The 23,836-nt window shown below is 33.3% G+C and overlaps 1 protein-coding gene across 7 annotated transcripts in view; it reads left to right on the top strand.

Moving 5' to 3' along the window:
- The window catches only part of LOC111512393 (uncharacterized), a 99,193-nt gene that overhangs the window by 59,124 nt on the left and 16,233 nt on the right, over positions 1–23,836 (top strand). For all 7 annotated transcript variants that reach the window (XM_074178442.1, XM_074178439.1, XM_074178438.1 and 4 more), the window contains 8 exons: positions 4,706–4,881; positions 5,021–5,421; positions 10,241–10,426; positions 10,487–10,658; positions 13,565–13,889; positions 17,262–17,751; positions 17,827–18,137; positions 20,979–21,632. In XM_074178442.1, the coding sequence (XP_074034543.1) occupies positions 4,706–4,881; positions 5,021–5,421; positions 10,241–10,426; positions 10,487–10,658; positions 13,565–13,889; positions 17,262–17,751; positions 17,827–18,137; positions 20,979–21,632 (2,715 nt within the window). The remainder of the gene's footprint in view (positions 1–4,705; positions 4,882–5,020; positions 5,422–10,240; positions 10,427–10,486; positions 10,659–13,564; positions 13,890–17,261; positions 17,752–17,826; positions 18,138–20,978; positions 21,633–23,836) is intronic.

Below are 23,836 nucleotides of genomic sequence, written 5' to 3'. Positions count from 1 at the left end.
AAGGACCCAGAACCGATCCCTGTGGTACACCAACAGTTACATCTGCATGATTTGACTAAACAGATCCAATAATTACTATCTGTGTCCTGTTTTCTAAGTAAGATGCAATCCACTTATTAGCCACACCCCGGACGCCCAGATTGTAGAGCAATAGAAATATTTTTATCATTCAGATATTCATAGATTTGTGTGCATAATACTTTAGTGACAGTTTCAATGGATTTTCCATGTCTAAACCCGTGTTGACAATTTGAAATGAGATTATTTTCTTCCAAAAAAGAAGTGAGTCGTATATTGAAGGTGCTGTCAATTACTTTGGCAAATTGGGACTGTAGGCATACATTCGTGTAATTGCCCATATCTTCTCTGGATCCTTTCCCTTTATAAATTGGAACCAATTTTGATATCTTTAAAACCTTTGGATAATGTCCGTCAACAAACGACATGTTTATTATGTGTGATAGTGGATAACATATTAAATCATTAACTTTTCCTACAGCTTTTCCGCATATATCATCAACACCTGCAGAGGTTTTTTTTCGTTGTTTTTTTTTGATTTCATAGATCTCCTGTGATAGATATAATAGATAATCGTTAAGCGTCACTTCGCCATCTTGCCATACCACAAACGTGTCATCACATAGCCAACAATATGCTCTAAGGCTCGTTCTTGGAAATTTTTCATGAAAAAGTTCGCCACCGCCGAACCTATTAGATTGCTCATTGCGGTACCATTCGTTTGTTCGTAAAAAACACCATCCCACTGGAAATAAGTTGATGATGAACAGTGATTGAAGAGGGCAGTTGAATATGATGGGAATACTTTGCCAACTAGCCGTATCGTGTCCTTGATTGGAACGATCGTGTATAAGTAGACCACGTCGAAGCCCACTAGTATGTCTCCAAAACTTAACTTCATATCTCTAATCTTTTCAATGAACTGTCCCGAGTCTTTAATAACCTAATACTTTCAATAACCTTACACCTATCGTGAATGCGGTAGGTTCACCAACTTATGAGCTGGCCAAATACTCAACAACCCTACTGCTGCTGCTCATAGGAAAAACAAGGTAATTTATCAAAGATCCGGGACAGTTTATCGAAAGGATTAGGGACATGACCTTTTAGTTTGATAACAATAATAATAATAGTTCAATTCCACGTGGCCAATACAAATTATATAAGGACATTCAATATAAGAAGGAAACACAAAAGATTAAAAGATTAACAGTTGTATAGAATCTATGATATGAGTCTACTTTAAACTGTTATATCTTAGTGAATACTTATTCAATTTAATCGAAATAAGCGGCATTTGAATCGGTGCATTTTTGCCACTTTTTTATCAGTGAGAAATTTATTAAAGTGCTTCAAAAGATGGTATTCAGTTGGCGAGGGGTCTAGGGAGTATGTATATAGTATATATATAGTATATATATATATATATATATATATATATATATATATATATATATATATATATATATATATACCGGGTGTCCCACATTTTATGTGACAGGCAATATCTGGTTTGTTGAAGGAGATACACAAAAATGTTTCATACAAAAGTTTTAGGAGTTCATGAGAGATATATTTTGATATAATTTTTAAATATACAGGGTGTTTGGTGTAGGTGCTACAGACCAAAATTCCATTTTTTAAAATAGAACGCCCTGTATATCATTACATTCAGATGCTACGTTAAATTCTGATATCATTTCATGTTTGGTTTTTGAAATTCGGTTACGGCGTTGTTGAGTTATTGCACTTTTCCTTAAATATAAAGTTTCAAAAAAACTTATTTACTCGTACACGAATCCAGTCTATATCTTTTATTAAATTGAACTAGACTACTACTGAATACAAACCATTATTCTCACCTCTACGATACGATATCGATATCAGTTGAATATAATATTGAAATTCTTGAGAATGTGACTAACTTGAGGGTGAATTGCTTTATATTGCACAATTTCATCAAGTAGCTTATGCTTGTTGATGCCATAGTAACAAATGTTGTTGAATTGTATCTACTTGTCAGTTCGATTCAGTGATTCTTTGCAAAACAGTAACTGTGTTCTTTGTGCGAAAACTCCAGTATGCCTTTTGCGTTTAGTCCAAGTGATTGCATTGATATGTTATTAATTTTTGGGGAATGTCAGAAAAACTGCCGTCAAGCACAACGTCTATACCAAGAACGTTTTCCAGACAGACCCATTCCGTCACGATTGACTTTTTCGAGAGTTGTAGAAAAATTGCGAACTGGGTCATTTCCTTCTACTATAAAGCATCGTCATCATACGAGATCTGTTAGAACTGAAGATTTAGAGATCAATGTGTTGGCTTATATTATTATTCATCCACATGTTTCTATCCGTACTCTTGCAGAAGAAGGCGGTGTGAGTAAATCTAATGTACATAGAATTCTGAAAGAAAATAAATACCACCCATTCAAAATTCAGTTGGTACAAGGTTTGAAACCCACGGACTTTGAACGACGACTTGAATTCATTGCTTGTATTCAGGTAATATTACATGAAAGTCCTAACATATTCAGTCAAATTTTGTGGAGCGATGAATCGCGATTCCACAATAATGGAGTTGTGAATCGACATAACAGTCAATATTGGTCTCAAGAAAATCCCCACTGGGTCCGCGAAAGTAATTTTCAAACTACTTGGGGTATTAATGTATGGTGTGGATTGTTCAATGGCCGCATCATAGGACCTTACTTTTTCAATGAAAATCTCAATGGATTGCGATATTTACATTTTCTAGAAAATTATTTGATCCAGTTGATGGAAGATATTTCCATAGCAGAACGACAAGGAATTTGGTGGCAACAAGATGGTTCTCCTCCTCAAAATTCACAGGTTGTTACTGAATATCTGGATAGAACGTACCCAAATAGATGGATTGGTAATAAGGGTCCAATTCGGTGGCCGGCTCGTTCCCCAGATTTATCACCGCTTGATTTTTTCCTATGGGGTTATTTAAAAGATATTGTTTTCACTACTCCCCCTTTGAATGTGGATGATCTAAAAATGAAAATTCGACTAGCGTGCAGTGATATTACGCCTGATATTATAAGAGCGACTTGTACGAGAGAAGTGATTCGACGTTTCGAAGCCTGTATAATTTCTAATGGGTATCACTTTGAACAATTTTTATGACTTATTTCTAGGTACCTACCATTCTTATGAAATGATTTATCAAGTTATATTATTTACATTGTTATTAATTAAAGATTTGTTTTCGAATACACCTCTTTCAATTTCGCAATTGTTTCATATTCAAAATGATTCCTGACTGAATTTCACAACTAAAAATTGAAACCATTACTTCGAACACCCAAAATTTTGACTAATTTTCATGTGATCTGATGCAGAGAGAATAATTGTATGAGATATTTTAAAAAATAATAGTCGTTCTCAAGACTTTACATTTTAAGCAATAATTCAACAACGCCGTAACCGAATTTCAAAAACCAAACATGAACTGATATCAGAATTTAACGTAGCATCTGAATATGTAATGATATACAGGGCGTTCTATTTTAAAAAATGGAATTTTGGTCTGTAGCACCTACACCAAACACCCTGTATATTTAAAAATTATATCAAAATATAGCTCTCATGAACTCCTAAAACTTTTGTATGAAACATTTTTGTGTATCTCCTTCAACAAACCATATATTGCCTGTCACATAAAATGTGGGACACCCGGTATATATATATATATATATATATATATATATATATATATATATATATATATATATATATACATACATACATACATACATATATATATATATAGATATCAACAAATCTAAAACTATTATTTTGAATCGTTACAGATGTTCCGAGTGACAAACATCACTTCTATTATATATATAATATTCAAATAAATATTCAAAATAATAGTTTTAAATTTGTTTATTTTGAAGGATGTGGCACATATTTCAAAGCTTTGCTCCGTTATATGTAAGAAGGCTGAATTTCAACGAAATTATTATTTTGTGTTAGACTACATGAAGCACTACATGAAAATCCTTACGGCGCTCTAGGATCGGTGCCTGTGCGAATTTAGCGACTCACGTTGGATTTGCATCGCTGAAGTAGGTTCAACCTATTAATTTTGATTCAAATTTTTGACCAATGGACAAAAATACATAAATTTTAAGACAAAAAAATTTAAATTTCGTTTTAGCCCAAGTAACAAACTTTTTCTTATATTCGAAGTATAAAGTTCACTAGTTTATCAAAGGTTTAGAATTAGTGGTCTACTTTCAACACTTATACCTTGAATCTAAAAGATTTTTGTTTACTGAAGACAGTTTCATAGTGAATTGGATTGTCATAATACTTTCCATGAAGGTATTATTGTGTCGATATATGTATATTTCCTATTTTCAACACTTTTATCCCAAAACTGTATATTCTGTTTACAAATCATCAAACACTCACTTGAAATTAGTTTTTTATTATTTTTCTTTCTTTTAAATATTCTACGAATGTATTACTATTATAATATGTATATATGTTTCCTATATTTAACACTTTCATTCCAAAATTGTATACTGTGACCTATAATTCGGTTTAAGGCCAGTTTGAACAATAATTTTTTTTGTTATTGTAACATAAATATTGCAATTAGTTTATATATGTTTCTATGACAAGACTTAATTTTAATTAATTTCTAGATCATCATATGGTGCAGTTTGTTAAACCAAATCTTTTAGGAAATAATAAAGAATTCAAAACCAATTTTGTGAATCCTATAACGAATGGTCAATATGAAGATTCAACAGAAGATGATATCAAACTGATGATGAAAAGAACCCATGTACTTCATAAGCTATTAGTTAAGACTGTTCAGGTGAATCAATATTTATATGAGTATTAGTTTTTTCACATAATTCTCTTGACGACGAGGATAGATAGTTTTGAGCTATGTATATGAACCTTCACTATTTTAATACCATTCCGGCTTTATTTGAAAGTATTTTACATTGCAGCGAATAGAAGATACCGAATTACAGATTTACCTTCCCAAAATGCAAGACCATGCATTATTTATTCAATTGAATCAGGTTCAGGTGGATCTTTACAATCAATATTCTGAAATTATAAAGTTAAACATTGGCAAAAAGCAACATAAAGGATTCTTCAGCGATTTTTCAGTTTTCCAGTTAATATGTACTCACCCCCACCTTTTATCAATAATGGAAAAAATGAGGACTAAGAGAATAACAGAAACGGATGTCATTACAAATGAGGACGATCAGCCTATCTGCAATTTGAGTGGTTGGTGGAAGGATAAAATGCCGAAAGATGCCAAAAAAAACATTGACTATGGAAGTAAATTGGTTGTTCTTAAGGCTATAATAGAAGAATGTGAAACAATTGGCGATAAAGTGTAAGAAATCAATTATTCTTATGTATGTGTTTATTCTTAGATTATTTACAGTGACTTGATTTCATATTTACCAAGTATGTCTTGCAAAGTTAAGATATCTGCATACTCTATCAGTCATTCTTTTTGCATTATTTCATGATTCATAGAGAATTTGTATATCTATGGATCCTAAGAATAATATCTCAAATAACTTTTTTCTGGTTTTGTTTGCCATGGTCTGCATCCAATAGAAACAAAACCACGCCCGCCACCGGTGGTAGATAGATTAAATTCAAAGTGAGAGTGGTTCTATTCGGTTCTCCACTGCAACTCTTGAGGATTTTTTTGTGGCTTACACCAAATCAAACTCAACCGAATAAATTCAGCTGCTTAATGGAGCTGATTACTTTATCTAGTGAGTGATTTTTCAGACCAGTTTGTGAGAGTGCTGCAGGGCAGCCATAGAATTGGCTCTCTGCTGTGAGGAATAATCCTCTGTAAGGTTACTAGGGTACATGTTCGATTAATGACCCATTTATTTTGTTGTTTAAATATGTTTAAAATATGTTTTTTCCGTTAACCAGCTATCGCACCCCTACGAACGACAACCCTCAGAAGTCGAAACTTGTGCGAGCTAAGGACTAACGAGGTCTTACCTTTTAAAGTGTGTTTGTAGAAATTCATATTGAATACAGGATAAAGAAAATAACTTTTGTTACTTGAGAACAAACAAACCAAAGCTAACAAACCCAAACTGGTCGTAACAAATAATAAACTAAGTAGAAATTAGACAAAAGTTATTTTCTTCCTCAATCTAGTGAGGACCTACCTTTGTTAGGTAGGTAGGCAAGACAAATGTGTGTAGCTTTGGAATCATAAATGTGGACCATTTCTGAAATATCCCCTATGGCAGGTATAATGACATACTGAAGAGATTCCAGTTTGCTCACCGATATTGAAGTAGTTGGATGTTGAAGGTGCATGGTCTCTACTTATTGATTTATACAATTTCTGAAACAGAAACGTACTGTTCAGAAATATCGTCCATATAAATTAAATTACATAGGTTATGATGAACGCTTGTTTTGATATAAAAAATCAATATAAATGAAAATAAAAACATCTAAGTACAAGCATAGAACTCGCTCACTTTTCGTCTAAAATAAATTACTTCAAATTTTTTTTAACGTGTCTAGACGCCTATTTGTTCTGATAGCATAGGGTATTCTATTATAAATGCACATTCTGTATAATAAAGATCTTTTTGATACCAAGAAGTGTCATATTTACTAGGCAAAAGGTTATCTTTTTTTTTTTTCTTTTTTTATAAGAATGTTGTTTGTTACTCTGAACATATCTCTTTTTTTTTAAAACATAACATGCCACCTCATGCCACACACAGATGTCAGGGTCATTATTTTAAGAGATTCAAAAACATCTCTACATGAATCACGAAAACCCAGACCGCCTATAATTCTGACTGCTCGGTTTTGCAATTTTAAAACTTTTTCAGCATTTGGGGCATAACCTTAGTGCATTATTGCATATCTCATGCTTGAGTGGAAGCAGGTAAAGTAAATTTGTCTAACTATATTGGAGCTACAGTTTTTGGACATGACTGCTAAGGCAAACACTCTTTAGTTTTCAATATATACGTCTTGAAGCCCTGAGGCCATGATCTATTTTCGAACCAATCATTTTTACGTATTCAAAAAATATTTTATTGTGAGATTTTTACTAAACACTTTTACAAAAACGCAACACGTGTTTCGCCATACACTGGCTTCTTCGGGCGTGTCTTTACTCATATATAGTTAACAGTAACTTTCAGATAGAACTATTTCATTGCTGTTCTTCACTCACATCTGCAATGCTCATTTTTTCAACCCACAAAGATTTTTTTTATTGATTTTCCATTATAGTGTGTGTATCATCAGCGTAGGAGGCAACTAAAGATAAAGGGTGCTGGAGAAATTTCAACATATCACATTATTCACATACACCACAAAGAGAGTTGAGCCTTTTATCTATTCCTGTGGCACTCGCGCGATAACAATTTTCATGTCAGGTAAAGTTTTTAATTCTGACTGGTTGCGAACGGTCCAAAAGATGAAAGGTGAACCAGTCCAGTGGAATTCCTCTCACTCCGTATATCTCCAGTTTTGTTAGGATAATTTTATGTTTAACACAATAAAAAGCTTTGCTGAAGTCGATAAATAATCCCAAAGCAACTCGTTATTTATCAAGTGTACCTACAACGCCACTTACAAATATCTCTGTTTGGTAAAACCATGCTGACATTTTGATAGCAGTTCATTGCATTTAAGAAAAGCCACTTATTGTTTATTTATAGTAGCTTCCAACAATTTAGAAAAGCCAGATAAAAAACTTATTCCTTGGTAATTTTCCAATGCCTTTTTAATTTTCATTTTATACAGAAATATACCCTCATGCAATCAATGATGTACGTAAGAGTTTCAGTAATGCAAGAGGCGATGCCTTTTAGTAGAATATTTGATATTACCTGCAGAGTTTGAGGTAAATTCAAAGAGCATTCTGATCTTGAGGTCTTTTCTGGCTACATTACCTAGTCTCCTGGGTTTGTTAACAGGATTAGGAGTTAGAGAACTGAGAACATTGCCCTTGATCCAATGTTAAAGGAAGGTCAGCTGGGGTCGTTTAGTTGGCATCTATCTCCTTTGTAGAGTCAGAGGCGAATTCTTTAGTTACTTCTTGGCCCATAAAGGTTCTCACCTAACGAAAAGGTCCATCAAGGCAGAGCCCGTCAATACCGTGACAAAAAATTCAATGACGAAAATTCCATTAGTGATACTGAGTGGGCTTAGAGCCGTACATCTTTCAGGCATGTGTGTGTACACACATTGGGATGAGGCTATCATGAAGGAGGTGGTGTACATCAGCAGGGATATTCTAACGTCTCCGCTGCAGGGCGACATCACAGGAGGATATGTGATGGAATCGCCTTATACTTGATGAGAATTCATAACGTAATCAAGAAACATTTTTTTGTTAGATTCTCACTAAACAGTTTTATAAAACGCAATATGTGTTCCACTATACAATAGCTTCTTCGGGCGTATCTATACTAAGTCTAGTATGGACACGCCTGAAGAAGCTATTGTGCATCGAAACACGTGTTGCGATTTTGTAAAACTGTCTCCATCTTTATACAAAAGATTGTGGAAAACTTCCAAAGAACGTAAGAAATCAGTCAAGTTCAAAATAAACTCTTAACAAAGATGTGTAGATGGATCATGCATAAAAATTACTTTCAGATACAAACTGGAAGAAAAAACCCTCTCGAAACAACTACTATCACGTGAAATCACTTTTTTCTATTCAATTTGTATCCGAACATTCGGTATGGAATTGAACTAGATAAAATCCAAAGGAATGTTACACAATATAATATAAGAAAGAATTGTGTATAAAATTTCACTTATATAGAACACTCATCCTCAATAGCAGATTTCGAAGTTTCGGAATAAGACATTTGTATTACATCATCACAACCATTCTAGATAATATTACAAGTTGATGCACTTGTTTTATTTATAACATTACGACTATATATGTCAGGGATGAGAGAAATCCACTCATGTCACGATAATAATAAGTAAAGACATTCTCATACGCTTCTTTAAGAGATCGGGTCGCCTGGTATCACAAAGGTTTTGTTAGTGATACCTGATAAGGCCCAGTACCATTCAAGGATCTGGAAGAGCAAGGGAAAGGCCTTTAATCGTGAGCAGAGCTCATGCAACTGTCCCTTCTGGAAAAACCTATGAAGATATAACCAAAAGGGGAAAAGACAAAGTTCCTCGAATAAGCCATTGTATGGCGAAACACATGTTGCGTTTTTGTAAAACTGTTTAGTGAAAATCTTACAATAAAGTGTTTTTTTATTTCAACTTCAAGTATTCTCCACAGAAAGTATTATCTGGAGTTAATCCTGTTACTGAAAGTATGAAACAAAATTAATAAAATTTCATCATATAATTAATGGTATTATTACCTCAGAAGCTTTTGTTGGATCAGTTCGAGTAAAATCAATTGTGCCTATACTTGACCTCATTCAACCTTCCTCTCAAGTTTTGGAAGATTCAACAGATTACCCAAGCGAACTTATAACGCTTGAATTTAGTAGTTATATTACAAAGAGGTACGTATGTAGGAATCGTTTTTTTTTAATTGCAGTTGTACAGATTGAGGATTGTAGAAAAAATTAAATATTTGAAATGATTCTTTAATTCAGTTTACTATATTTTTTGATTTTCATAACTGTATACCTATTATTAAATAATGCATAAAATCATAGTTTAGATAAATATTTTGTGATCTATCGAATTTGTGTACTGATTTTAGATATAGAACTTAGTTCCGAACATGATTTTTTGTGTACATTTTATTCCATGTGGAGAATTTTTCATTAATTGAAATGTTAACGGGTTCATATACACTTCCATAATTAAATTGATAATTATAGGCCCCGTAAATCTTACGACTTGGCAATGTTGATTATTTCTATTGTTCCTATTGGTCAATCGAACAAGAAGCGGAAATAGGGGCGTGACGTCATCACCCTACCACATTAGATTTTTAATAATTAATTACAGGTAAACTACGGTACTTAGAGAGATGACACAAAGTGCACTGTTTTTCAATTTAAAATTTCTATCAAGTGAACTATAAACAAAAAATCATAAAAAAGCCCATTGCCATCATGCACTGGAGGAAATATTTTGAATTGTGACCTATGACTTGTTCATGAATCCATCTTCAGTAACAACTTTTTATGGATTTGTTTTTCTAATTACAGGCTTGTATTCTCCCAAAGCTTGGGTGAACTTAATCTCATAGAACATTTTTTGAATACTTATGGTACAGAAAAATGTTTATCATGGAAAAAAGCAGAAGATTATTATCGAATGGATGGTACTGTAAATACTGGAGACAGAACTAAAATTTGTGATAAATTCAATGATACAACTAATAAGAAGATAAGGTGAGTAATTTTCGTAAGATAATGTATATGGGTATTTTCAGTAATAATTATTCATTTTAGGTTGTTACTGATGTCTACTAAAGTAGGTGGTTTAGGATTAAATTTGACTGGTGCTAATAGAGTTATAATAATGACAGTGAGTTGGAATCCTTCGTATGATACTCAAAGTGTATTCAGGGCATACAGATTTGGTCAAGAAAAGGAAGTTTATGTTTATAGGTTGATTTCATTGGTGAGTTAGATCTTATTAACTATTTAAAAACACAAGTATATTAGGTATAGTTTACCTCCCCCACAAAAATTAATGCATCATTTTATCACGATCCAGCGGTACCCTGCATAATTTGTTATACCATGTGGCTGACAATATTATTTGTGAATCTGTACGAAAGTTCTTTGTGATTTCGAAAATATCTGACAGTGAAAACATGAAAAAAAGTATAAATAGAATTCCTCAAATTATTTCATTCAGATTATTCTAAACATAGAGTTGTTGTGGTTAGCGTGTCATTGATATATTTTATTTTTGATTACCTTTGTTAATGATGAATGCCCCCAATACTTAACACATCATTTGAGCGAAGTGGAAATGGTAAAAGTAATTACAGTTCTTGAGAAAGGTAGAAGTCAGTACCATGTGGAAAATCTCGTTATCATAGCATCATTTTGATAGTGCTAGCTATGTTGCAAGAAAAGAACGGAGGAGAAAAGTACATTTTAAAGTTAACTGCGTCAACTATTGTATAACGCGAAACCTTAGAAATAAGATCCTAGATGCTCAAAATTTTCATGTATGTCGGACAAACAGTTTGGAATTGTTAATACAACATAAGAACTAGAGTGTCAGCCCCTAGTTCAAGACTTACTAGGAGGCATCGGACCTGAACCTGTCATTGGCATCGCTTTAGGCTTTGCCAAACAACCATTGAACACGTGGATGGCAAGAATATTCATGGACTTCTGGCAGAATCTTCCAGGATTGGCTCACTCTAAGGCGTTTATTCACCCTTCGAAGCTTAATACCAAACAGTTGTTGGACTAAAGTAGGGATGAACTACGATGCCTTCTTACAGGTCACTGTCATTTGAATCATCATATGCAGACTCAGACTGTCGAAAGACAGTTTGGAAAATGATGAAACAGCAGAGCACATACTTTGTGCCTGCCCCGCTGGGCACCAGATCAGGTTTTTAAAGTTCGGCAGAGCCGTACTCTTACCATCTGACCTGAAAGACCACTCATCATACAAACTAATCGGCTTCGTAACGAAGCTAGGTTTATTTAGTCGAGTGTGAATAGGTGTGAGCCAAAATAAACCCTTGCGGGTTGCGGTGGAGGTTCGAACAGACACCCTCACTTTGGAGCTAACCTAACCTACAAGGAGGCGTCTTAGAGTCAGTGTCACTTTTTTCCGGGTTTGAAGGCCGTGGATTTTTTGAATTTCTTGAGAGGTTTATACATCCTGAGTTAATTTCTCCGATTACTGGATATTACGGCTACGTAACGGGTATTTATGTTGACTCTTCAAATAGTTTGGTGTGCTATTACCTGTATCTGGCATAGGTAAATTACGTAAAGCGTGTTTATATTGGTGTGATAATATCTTTACCTGGATTTGGTAAATTTTCAATAACGTTCGTTGACCCTTTTCTACCTGCCGTCATGCTGTTCGCTATTTTTGAACCTCTTAGAATAGGATTCCATATTCGATTGAGGTTTACAGATTCTTCTTTTCTGTTTCTTAACGCGTATTTATGCTATATCAGGTAGTTAAGAGTGCTAATACCTGTACCTGGATTAGGTAATTTGTCGGTAACATTCATTGACTATTTTCTACCTACTGTCATACTTTTTGCTATCCTTGAACTTCTTCAAGATTCTATATTCTATTGAGGTTTACCGCTTCTTCATTTCTGTTGAAATTATCCGTGTGTTTGTGGATCTCTATTGCCTCCCGTACCGGTCGTCTATGGTATCCCTGGTTGAGGGGAACGAGTTCTATGTTTTCAAACAAAATCCTGTGGTTTCCTTTGTAGAGTGCGTGTTCTGCCACAACTGACTTATCCGTTTGACCAGTCTGCAGTTTCTTTCATGCTCCTTCAGTCTTGTTCCCATAGATATTTTGGTGATTCCGATGTACACCTTCCCACAAGTGCACGGTATGCGATAAACCCCTGCTGCTGATAAAGGATCCTTTTTGTCTTTAGCCGACCTAAGGTACACACACAATTAAGTACACAATTAAAAACTTAGCCACAGGAGATCCTCTTTTATCTATTTCTGACAGTACATTGTTATGAAAATGTAAGGTGGCAGTTGTGGTGGATTCGCCCTTTTAAAAGCTATATTGTTGGTTAGGTAACTATTGATAATTTTAATAAAAGGAATAAGTTGATCAAGCATTCAATACTCTGTAAGCTTCGCAAAGAGATGTAGTTGTGATACTAGCCTGTATTTTTCCACACGTTTGATCACGTTTCTGTAAACTGAAGTAATTTCAGCTGACTTGAAATGAATGTTTGTTTTAGAGGAATGATTAACTATGATAATTCACTACCGAAATATTTCACAATAGTTCTCCTTGAAACCAATTAGGTATCTAGGTGGAAAATTGTAGTGAAAATCAATGTGACTTTGAATTGTTGAATATTTTGTCTTGTATCTGTGATGAAAAATAACTAGGCAACCAATTTCCTGTTTCAATTATGTTGAATAGTAAGAAAGTAACACTGATGAGAAGTTGTTACATTACATCATATGAACGTTCCAGAAACTTTATTTTGCCTATTCAAGCAAGGGAAGATGCAGCCATCAGTTAGCTTACGGCACCACAGCGATAGCAAGCAAAGTAAATCAGTATAATAAATTATGTAAAGTGATCTTGTAGTAGCATTTTCAAGTTGAATTTTTTGTGTCATACCAGAGTTTTCCTAATTTTCTTTTCGCCTTCATTACATTTCTAAATTTTTTGGTTTATAACGACAAAATTTCAACTTAACAAATATAATGAATTACGCAAATTTTTATTTGGTTAATATTTACCTACAGTTATTTTTAATAAGATGAAAATAAAAGTGAGAATGTTATTTGGGGACCAATCATTATTGTGTTTACTAAACTTTTTGACAAAAATTTCAGGATACAATGGAAGAGAAAGTTTATCATCGTTCTGTAACGAAACTAGCGATATCTCACCGGGTGATAGATAAACATCAAATCACAAGACACTATCAAAGAATGCACTTGCAGGAATTGTATTCGTGTAAACCTTCTGCTGACGAAGAACGGCCAACGCCAAATGTACCCGAAGATCAGATGCTTGCTAAATTGATACTTCAATTACCTTGCATTTTCAAATATCATGAGCACAAAGCTTTGTTGGCTAACAGACCAGAAGACAGCCTCAGTGAACAGGAATTGACAGCTGCTTGGGAAGCTTGGAAAAATAATGAAAATTCTGCCAGTGAGTTTTGTCATATATATGAATTTCATAAGAAACATTACATTACTAAAGTAATAAGTGAAAGGTAGAACTGAAATCTCTGACATGTAATCCAACATAAGCCCTGTTCCCACTCACCAGAACTGCAACACTCTTCTCGATGCATCTAGAGTTGCAGTTCTTATGTATAGGAGAAGTGATAATAGGATGTCGAAGTTAAGAACCTAGTGTTATAACAATTTGTTTTGATATAGCTGACAAAGTTTCTTGTTGAATGTTAGAGATTCAAACTTCCATTGTCTAAAAAATGGCAACATTTAAAATCCATCAAAAAATATAATGGATTTTATGAAGTAATAAATTTACTAGAATCGAAATATGGTAATGAGTTATAAAAAAATTAAAATAACATAAAAAAATGTAAGAAGATACAAAAAAGGTAATATGAAATACTATGAAAATTTATGTTAGACAACAACATGTGAAGTAAAAAAACTAATCAATACAGTTTATTGTATGATTTTTACTATAAAAGGGTTAGCTTCCTCAAACATAAACAGTTTATGCTTGAAGAAGCTATTGTATAGCAAAACACGTGTCTGGTTTTTGTAAAACCCTTTTATAGTGAAAATCATACAATAATTTATATTGATTAGTTTTTTAATATGGATTTTCATCAAGTATCGGCCAGTTCTATTCAACATGTGATTTGTCAAAAATATATAAAAAGTAAAAGAGAAATAATGGTGAAAAATTCATAATGAGAAGAAAAAAAGGTTTCAAATCCAGAAACTTCACGATGTTTTCATTATTGGTATCTACAAACGTCTTCATCGTCCACTCACTAGAGGTATTGAACATTTTTCCTGTGCTCTTCTTTTTACTTATTGACAGTGAAGGACCCCTTAAAATCCTTATGGAATATTGGTCTCGGTGTATTTTTTTGAATTTTGACATGATGTGGTCTATGTAATTCTCAACCAATGTTACCATTGCGCCAACCCCAAAAAAAATGAACAGTTTTGCCACTAGGGGTCGTTAGAATCACCCCTTTCTCAGAATAGAAATCGGGAACAACACTTTCACCTGTTTCATTATAGATAATGTTGCATATCATTATGCTCTTTTATAAAAAAATTATTCACCCCTCCCCTTTTCCCCTACCACCTATTATGAAACGCAAAAAAATGATATCTAGTTTACTTTCAAATGCATCGTCAGATGTTTGAATATGCTTGAATTAGTAAAATAGCACTTTTTCATATCATTATCCCCCTCATCCGAGGGGTACAAAACAAAAAAAAATCGGTGGATTGTTCTGAATTTTCAATATGATACAGTTCATGTTTTTGTGAATAGAAATTAATTAGGTGATAAACTCCAAATGGATATTTTGGATGCTAGGGGGCGTTAAAGTCATATCTTGCTCAGAACAGGCTATTATTTATAATAGGCGGAAACGATATTTGTGCGTGTTTAATTTTAGATTATGTTGAGTCATATTATATTTTTTAATACATTCAGGACAAGTTTCAGTGATATGAGGGTGAACTTATTCAAGTAGATGAACATTTCAACTCAAGAAATACCCCTTATCAACAAAACTATCAATTTTTGGGGTTTATCACCTAATTAGTTTCCATTCACAATAACATGCACTGCATCATATTAAAAATTAAGAAAAATCCATCGGGGGGAGGGGGGATAATCTTATGAAAAAGTGCTATTTCCCTAATTCAAGCATATTCAAACATCGACGATGCATTTCAAAGTAATCCAGATAAAATTTTTGCATTTCATAATAGGTGGTGAGGGTAGAGGGGGGGAGTGAAGATTTTTTTTAAAGAGCATAATCATATGCAACATTACCTACAATGAAACATGTGAAAATGTCATTCCTGGTTTCGAAAATGAATAGTCTATTCTGAGCAGCAAAACTATTCATTTTTTGGGGTTGGTGCCTTGGTAACATTGATTGAGAATTACATGGACTTCAACGTCATAAGGATTTTGCAGGGTCCTTCGTGGAAAGATCTGGAGTATTTTCCAAAGGGGCGAATTCTTTTCAGACTACTTTTCAGAAATACCCAGGGTTCATCTATAAACAGTGAGATCCTTTTAAAATGAAAGCACTCTCACAAAACTTTTTCAACTGATTGGCGGTTTTTTCCATTATGTAGATATTTGAGAAGTCTACTAGAACACAAACTCTTCGTGAATGATTCTTCGTCATCAAGGCTAATGAATATTACTGGAGTTTTTTACCAACACCAAATCGTTATTTTTACACCTCGACACGTGTTTCGATCACCAAGTAATCATCTTCAAGATAAAACGTTTTATGTAGGAAGATAAAACGTTTTAACTTCCTCTTGAAGATGATCACTTGGTGATCGAAACACGTGTCGAGGTGTAAAAATAACGATTTGGTGTTGGAAAAAAACTCCAGTAATATTCATTACTACACCAAAGGTTCCAAACAGTACATCATAAATCAAGACTAATATTTAATATTTTCTTATGAACAACAGCGCTTTTTTCGTGTTACCTTCCTTTTGTTCATACTCTATATTTATCAATATTTTGTATAGTTTTGTCCTATCAACGTCTGCTAGTTATTTTCGTTTTACTTCAAAAAGGATGCTGTCCATAATCTGTGTAATTGATGACTTGTTTATTTTGTGGAAATTCATGATCACTTTAAAGAAATGATTGAATAAAACTAGTGGAAGTTAGACAAAAGTGTTTTCATTCATTTCATTGAAGCGATGCTGTCCATAGTAACAAGTTTAGATTTCTTTTAAGAATTTGATTGCTTGCGGTGAATCTAAAGACTTTGGATGAAGCCGATTTTATATCTTTTTCAAATCCGTCCCACTTCTGGAATTATTAATCACACTTTTTAATTCATATTCACATACGTACTGGTGAATTTGCAGTTCCTGATTGGGAGGTTCACCATTGTTCTTTTTTTCAGTAAAATAGTCTAAAGTATTCAAGACAATTTCATTAATATCTAAACTATGCTGGGGCATATTGACCAAACACAAAAAATATGTACTCTATACTAAACTCACAAAACCCATACTTCATATGGACATCCACTCACTTTGAAACATCTGACCTGAATGAAACCAGTTGATAAATTGATGAATGTTGCCGTTACTACGTGGTAGGAGATCATCAGGATCATCATGAAAATTGAGACATTAAACTTCCTGTTTTTATACCACTTGTAACTAACGTTACGTCAAACTACCAATACAAGTGTTATACCAACATAGAAAGTCTTATTTCTACATTTTCATGAAACCAGTTAGCATATGAGTATATGTAGCTTTACTTTAGTTTTATGGCAAATGTACTGTATGAAGTTTTCTGATCGTATTTTAGATACTCCAGCAAAACCACATGCAGTTCTACCACAAAGAACTCAGGCAGTCCCTCCGCAAAAGACTCAGGGAGTCCCTCCGCAAAAGGCTCAGGGAGTCCCTCCGCAAAAGGCTCAGGGAGTCCCTCCACAAAAGGCTCCGGGTGTCCCTCCACAAAAGGCTCAGGGAGTCCCTCTACAAAAGGCTCAGGGAGTCCCAACACAAAAGGCTCAGGGAGTCCCAACACAAAAGTCTCAGGCTTTACCAGCACAAAGGGTTCAGGCAGTACCACAACAAAATAATCAGGCAGTCCCTCCTCAAAATAACCATGCAGTTTTTCATCCAATGAGTCATGTAGCAAACCCTCCATTGCCCCCTTTGATTGAAGCCCTAAACTATGGTGTTGGCCGATCTAACCTGAATCAGCTTGCCAATACCAACCTATCTAGAGCACCACCAATTAATTCTTCATTAGATGATAATTTAAGGCAGTACTACATTCCAAAAAAAAAGTAAGTTGATGAGTGAGAGGAAACATGAGATTGTTTTGTTTTGAAATTTACATTTACCTAATTTTTTTATTTTAGCGTTATTGTCTCTTCTCCCACAGTGAATTCACATATTATTGAAAATCGCACTAGTAATGGTGTTCTACCTAGTCAAAAACTGTTGTCTACTTCAGAAAATACAAATCAATCAGAATCAACAAGAAACATTTCAAAACGTGTCACTAAAGTTATTCCACCCAGTAGGTTCAGACGTCAAGACAATGTGTTACCTACAGTACCTGTTGCAAAAAAAATCAACTTTTCATCTAAATCTGTGAGAAAATACAATTTGATTAAGTCATCAACTATTAGTGCCGATACGTGGTTCCAAAACAGCAGTCTCGCTCCAGGTAAGATTAGTTATTACTATTTGGTGTAAGATAATAATTGTTAATGAGGGAAAAAACAGTTTGATGATTATGTTAAGGAGAAATACATACACCAAGAAAATAAATATTTTGAGTGTGATTCAAAACACTCACCTTATTAAATGACTGTCAGAAAAACTGTCTGTGTAAGTCACAGAATAAGAGATAATTCAAATTCTAACATGAGAATTGCAAACAATATAAGATGACCAGGAGTTCTGGATGTGAATACAGAAGTTATATTTTGGGGCCATATATACAGGGTGGGGCACCCCATGAGACACGGTTCCTGTAAACCAAACCATTACTTTTTTCGTGAATGTCTCCATTTCTTTTTATATATATTGATTACAGCTACAGAAGAAAATTATTTTGGAGTCTACAGGGTGACTCAAAAAAGGGTGTCATATCGAAGATTTCATAACAGGTATCATGTACCTAACTATAAACGTTCTCGAGTTATTTTTTTATAAAAATATTAAGTACAATTGGTGAGTAGGTAACATCAAAATATATAGAAATCATCCCTTCAAATTCTGACCAAGCATAAAAGAGGTTTTGGGCTATTGATTTCGATAAAATCCGATTTTGAACAGAATGTTTAAAATTCATTGTAACTTTTTTATAATTTCGGACAAAGATAACTTTGTTATTTTAAATAGAACACCCTGTTTTTTTGGCTGAACAATATGAAATTCAATTATCTTTTATTTCTTTTTGGGGTTTACTATTGGCTTTTTCAAATAGTTATTATTTGTCTAATTTTTTATAGATTAGTACTATTAGTGACATTTGCCTGTCTTTCAGTATTTTTTCTATCTTCCAGATTATGTTGTATATTGTTCCTGTTTTCCCATTTTCTTATCCATTTCAGTTGTTATTTCATCATAATCTGATGCTTTCCCGATCTTCAAGTTTGTTATAAATTCTTGTAATTCTTGCAGTTATTTGTTCTTCATTGTGGACTTTTACTGATCGTTCTTGTTTACTGTCATTATTGCTGTTACTATCAGCACCTAGCTGATTTCAGCACAAAATAATTTCTGATTTTTTTAAAATTCTTTTCCATCTTTTCACCAAATTCTTTAAATTTATTTTGCTTTTCGGCTATGACTGGTTGTTTGGCTATCTCTCTTTGTTTTTTATATACCTCATAATTTTTCAGCTGTTCTGTTATCGAGATTTTTTTCCATTTGTTCTTATGCTTGACTTGTTCTTTTATAGTTGCTGTCCACGCCTTTTGTTTTACTTTTTTCTTCTCTGTAATCATTACTACCAATAAAATTGTGTTTTTGAAGTAATTCCAAATTTGTTCTATTGTAATATTTTCTATAAAGTTTGCTTGTTTTCGAATTTGGTTACTCTGTCCTATTTTTCTGCTGAATATGTGTTTGAGAGTTTGTATGACCTTTTCGTATCATGTGTTGCTTTTTCCATTCGCTGTTTATTGTTTTCTTAAGTTTCTTTCTTTGCTTTGATTGTGGCTGTTAGTAAGTAGTGATTGCTACCTATTTCTGGTCCTCTTCCTACTTTTACATCTTCAACCATAGATGTTTCTTTTTTTTTAATTAGTATTTAATCAATAATTGACGTTTGTGCTGTTAACCTCTCTTGTATACTTGTGTATATCCTCATGTTGAAAGAATGTGTTGGTAATTGTTAGGTTATGAATCATACAGAAGTCAAGCATTTTGGTTCCATTGTTATTTCTGATGTTTTCTCTATGATTGCCTATCATTTCGCTATATGTTGCATCTTTAATTCCAACTCGACTATTAAAAACTTCTACTATCAAAATTGTTTTTTTTGCTTCATCCTGCTGAAAATAGATTATCTGACGAGCCTTCAGATCAAGATCATCGAAAAACTCTTCCAACACTCTTGTTGATAAATCAATGTAACGGTGTCCGTTCAAAGAACCATGGTAGAAAAATGGACCGATAATTCTGCCTCTAAATAGACCACACCAAACATTAATACTAAATCGTCTTTGCGGATTGAAAAATTAGCCGCATCACTATATATAATATTTCTATAGAAGTTTGGATCTTGTCTGCATTTATTCATAAACCACCAACAAAACCCTAACCGGCTCTTAGGGTCACCAGGTTCTAGTGTTTGGTCTCAACTTATAAGGAGAAATCTTGTGTTTCTTCAGAATTCGTTGAATAACAGACGGTGGAACAGCTATTTCTCTAGATAAATCTCTGATGGAACTATTTGGATTTACCTCAAAGTAGGCTAAAACGTCAATTTTTAGATTGATTTTACAAAACGTTTTTTAATTCTCTTCTCAAAAATGTTTTCATTGTTCCCTGAATCGACGATGAAGCACAGTAAAAAGAACGCCGATTAGATTATTCACGACCGGGGAACGAATTGCTGTAGTGTTGGATTGTGCCGACTTAATTTGGCACCCTGTGCCAAATTATCTGGGATAACTAGTTTTTTATAATCGTTTTTGCTCTCTCTAATTGTTCTAAACCTGCACCGTTGTTGGATGATACCTGCCTCTTAATAACTTTCTTTTCTGTTTTCTCATTGTTAGTGTCATTTCTATCTGTACGGTATATATCCTGTACGGTATATATTCGACTTTCCTTTAACCTTAACAAACTATAAATATCTGAAAGGATGCTACTTACTATTTGGTTTCAATTAACAATAAATTTATATAAATTCTGTTGCGGAATTGATCTGTCATGAAATCTTGACTGGAAAAAGTACCTTCAAATGAATAATCCATTATATGTTCCACAAAAAATAATTTATTTTGAATAATTAGTTTTTTTTTAGAAAAAATTATAACAATATTTTTTATAGGACTTACCAGTGTTAATAAGAATATGGAAAGACTACAAGGAAACAATAAAACAAACTTGATGCTTCCAAACATGCCGAAAGATATCAATGTTGTTAAATCAAAATCGCCAAAAATTTTAGGAACAGAAAGAAGACTGGTTCCATGTCCATTACCTCTAGGTAATCATTCTAACGTCAAAGAAAGTCCATTTAACAGAAACCAAACCAAGAGTCAAGTTAACATCGGCAACTCTACAAATGAGATGGGTAACGTGAGAAGTAAACAAATGAACTCAGCTTCATCTTCAAGTGGCAATGAATTTAACAAAAAAAGGCATTCGAATGAAAATTCTCTTCCACCTCAAGATAGGAGAAATTTGGTGAGCAAAAGACGACATTTAGATGATTCTTCAAAAAAGTCTAAGAGAATCAAAGGAGCTCATGTACCATTAGGCAACAAAGAGGATGTTTCAACAATTATTTTAGATGACATACCCAAGAAACCTCATCAAAAAGAAAACGGCACAGGATCTAGTAATGAAAGTAGGCTAGTCTCAATTAATATAGATGATGAAGCTGATGTAATTTTTGACACTTCTTCTGAATCTGGTTCTTTATCAAATGAAATTATCAACAATTTGAAACTGAGCGGAGTTTCAGTTCGCCCAGTAAACAGTAAGTATAAGTGATTGATAAGTAATTTTGAAAATTATATATATATATATATATATATATATATATATATATATATATATATATATATATATATATATATATATATATATATATATATATATATATATATATATATATATCTGAGCTTTTTTTTATTCTGATGAAAGCAAAAATTCCCAACACCAGAAATTTAATATAATTATTTTTTGACGACCTGATAATGTCAATAAATTCGGAAGAAGAATTATTAAATAATATTAATAATAATTTCGTAGTAAGATTCAGAAGTAATTTTTATATTCCTCATTTGCTCACTGTTTTGAACCTTTGGTCTAGTAATAGTCTTTGATCCTTATTTGACTGCAGAAACAGAAACTTGTTTCAATTTAGCAACTCCCAGCGTTATTTCACCTTTAAGGAAACTTTATATTTACGCAATTTGCTTCTTGCAAATAGCGTAAATAGCTACAATAGTTTGAAAATTGTTGATGCAAAACAAACGAGAAGTGTATCATCTGCAAAGATGTTCATGAAATCATATTTGACATAGAGATTAATTTCATTAGAATATGGAATAAACAAAAGTGGCCCCAAGACACTACCCTGCGATACACTGATTGTTATGTCAATCTCAGTAGAAAACAAATCATTAACTTTTACTTTTTGTTTTCTTGCATTTAAATAATATGAGATCCATTTCTAAACAATACCATCCTTATCATATCCTCTAAATTTGAAAGAATATCATGGTTAATGGTTTCAAATGCTCTTTTCAGCACTAAAAATTCTACAACAACGTATTTGTCATCAACTTCTGTTTTGTATTTACCCAAGGCGACTGCAGTGCTGTCTCACACTTTTTGTCTGAACCAGATTGGTTATTTAGTAATATTTCATTTCATTTCATCAATTATTCAAGATGGCGGGCAGCGCAGGTAGTCTGTCACTTGCTCCTAAAGAAAGTGAAAATATGATATTAAACATTGGTCTAAAAAAGTTGTGAATAAGGTAAAATGTGTGAAATGTAGTGAAAACTTCCATTAAAAGTTCCTCAAACAGGCAAGAGACCAAAAATGCAGAATGCAGACATGAACCAGATAAACAAACGGATGACATCATATATCTATCAGAAGAAGAGTATCTGAAGGAAGAAAACAAATTACTAAGGCAAATATTGGCCGACAAAGATACCATAATTGCCGACGAAGAGCAAGTCATTAAATTGTCGCAAAAGAAAATAGCATCTATGGAAGAAAAAGTCACGTTAATTAATAAGAAGAGAAGACAGACTGAAAAATATCAAAACTCCAACAAAAAACAACGTAAGTAAAGAGAAGTCTCCTGAAAAAAGTAAATCCAAACAAATGTCCGAACAACATTAAGGTGATTCAGAAATTCATAGCATACAGGGAAGCACAAGCAATGAAAACATATCAAAATACAACCATAAATCTGAAAACCAAACGGCACTTTTAGAAGAGAATCAGAGGAGGATTGTAGACATCATCATCAATATAAATAATGAATAGAAAAATAGTGAACGTTTCATGGAAGTAACAAGAAGGAAACGTAAATATCGGTAGAGGTGCAGGAGATGATAATTTGTATGGGTTGAATAATCAGCACAAAAAAATATGGTTATTAGTAACACAAGTTCCAGATTATATAAATGAAGAAAATATTAAAACATATATAGAAAGGCACACCAAGACAAGCCTGTCACCAGAAAATCAAGAAATTGAAATTATAAAACTGCAAATCCTCCTTCTCAACAACCAAAACACTTGCAAAGAAAATGTAAACCAACCAGCTACTTTTTTAGAGGTGACTCAGACGTAAAATTTTCGAGAATGAAGGCCCTATTATTACACCAAAATGTCCAATCCCTAAGAAATAGCATCGACATGATGCAAAAAATTATTGAAGACCTGAAGTGCCCAATAGTAAGCATAACTGAAAAATGGCAAACACAACTGGGTCTAAAACTTCATTCATTCAAAGAACACAACCTAGTATCGAGCCATTGCAGACCAGAAAACCAACATGTAGGTTCAGTGATATATATTTCAAAGAAGATTGTCAGCAGTCCAATTCATGAAATGGATACCATAGCTGAAGACTACGTCTTTGAATGTTCCAGCGCTTTCTGCAAGATAGATAGGACAAAGATGTATATATATATATATATATATATATATATATAT

This window comes from Leptinotarsa decemlineata, unplaced genomic scaffold, assembly GCF_025532065.1.
Source record: "Leptinotarsa decemlineata unplaced genomic scaffold, Ldec_3_MD MMD2_tig00003798_RagTag_RagTag, whole genome shotgun sequence".
NCBI classification, from domain to species: domain Eukaryota; kingdom Metazoa; phylum Arthropoda; class Insecta; order Coleoptera; family Chrysomelidae; genus Leptinotarsa; species Leptinotarsa decemlineata.
This window is presented reverse-complemented; position numbering and strand designations above follow the sequence as displayed.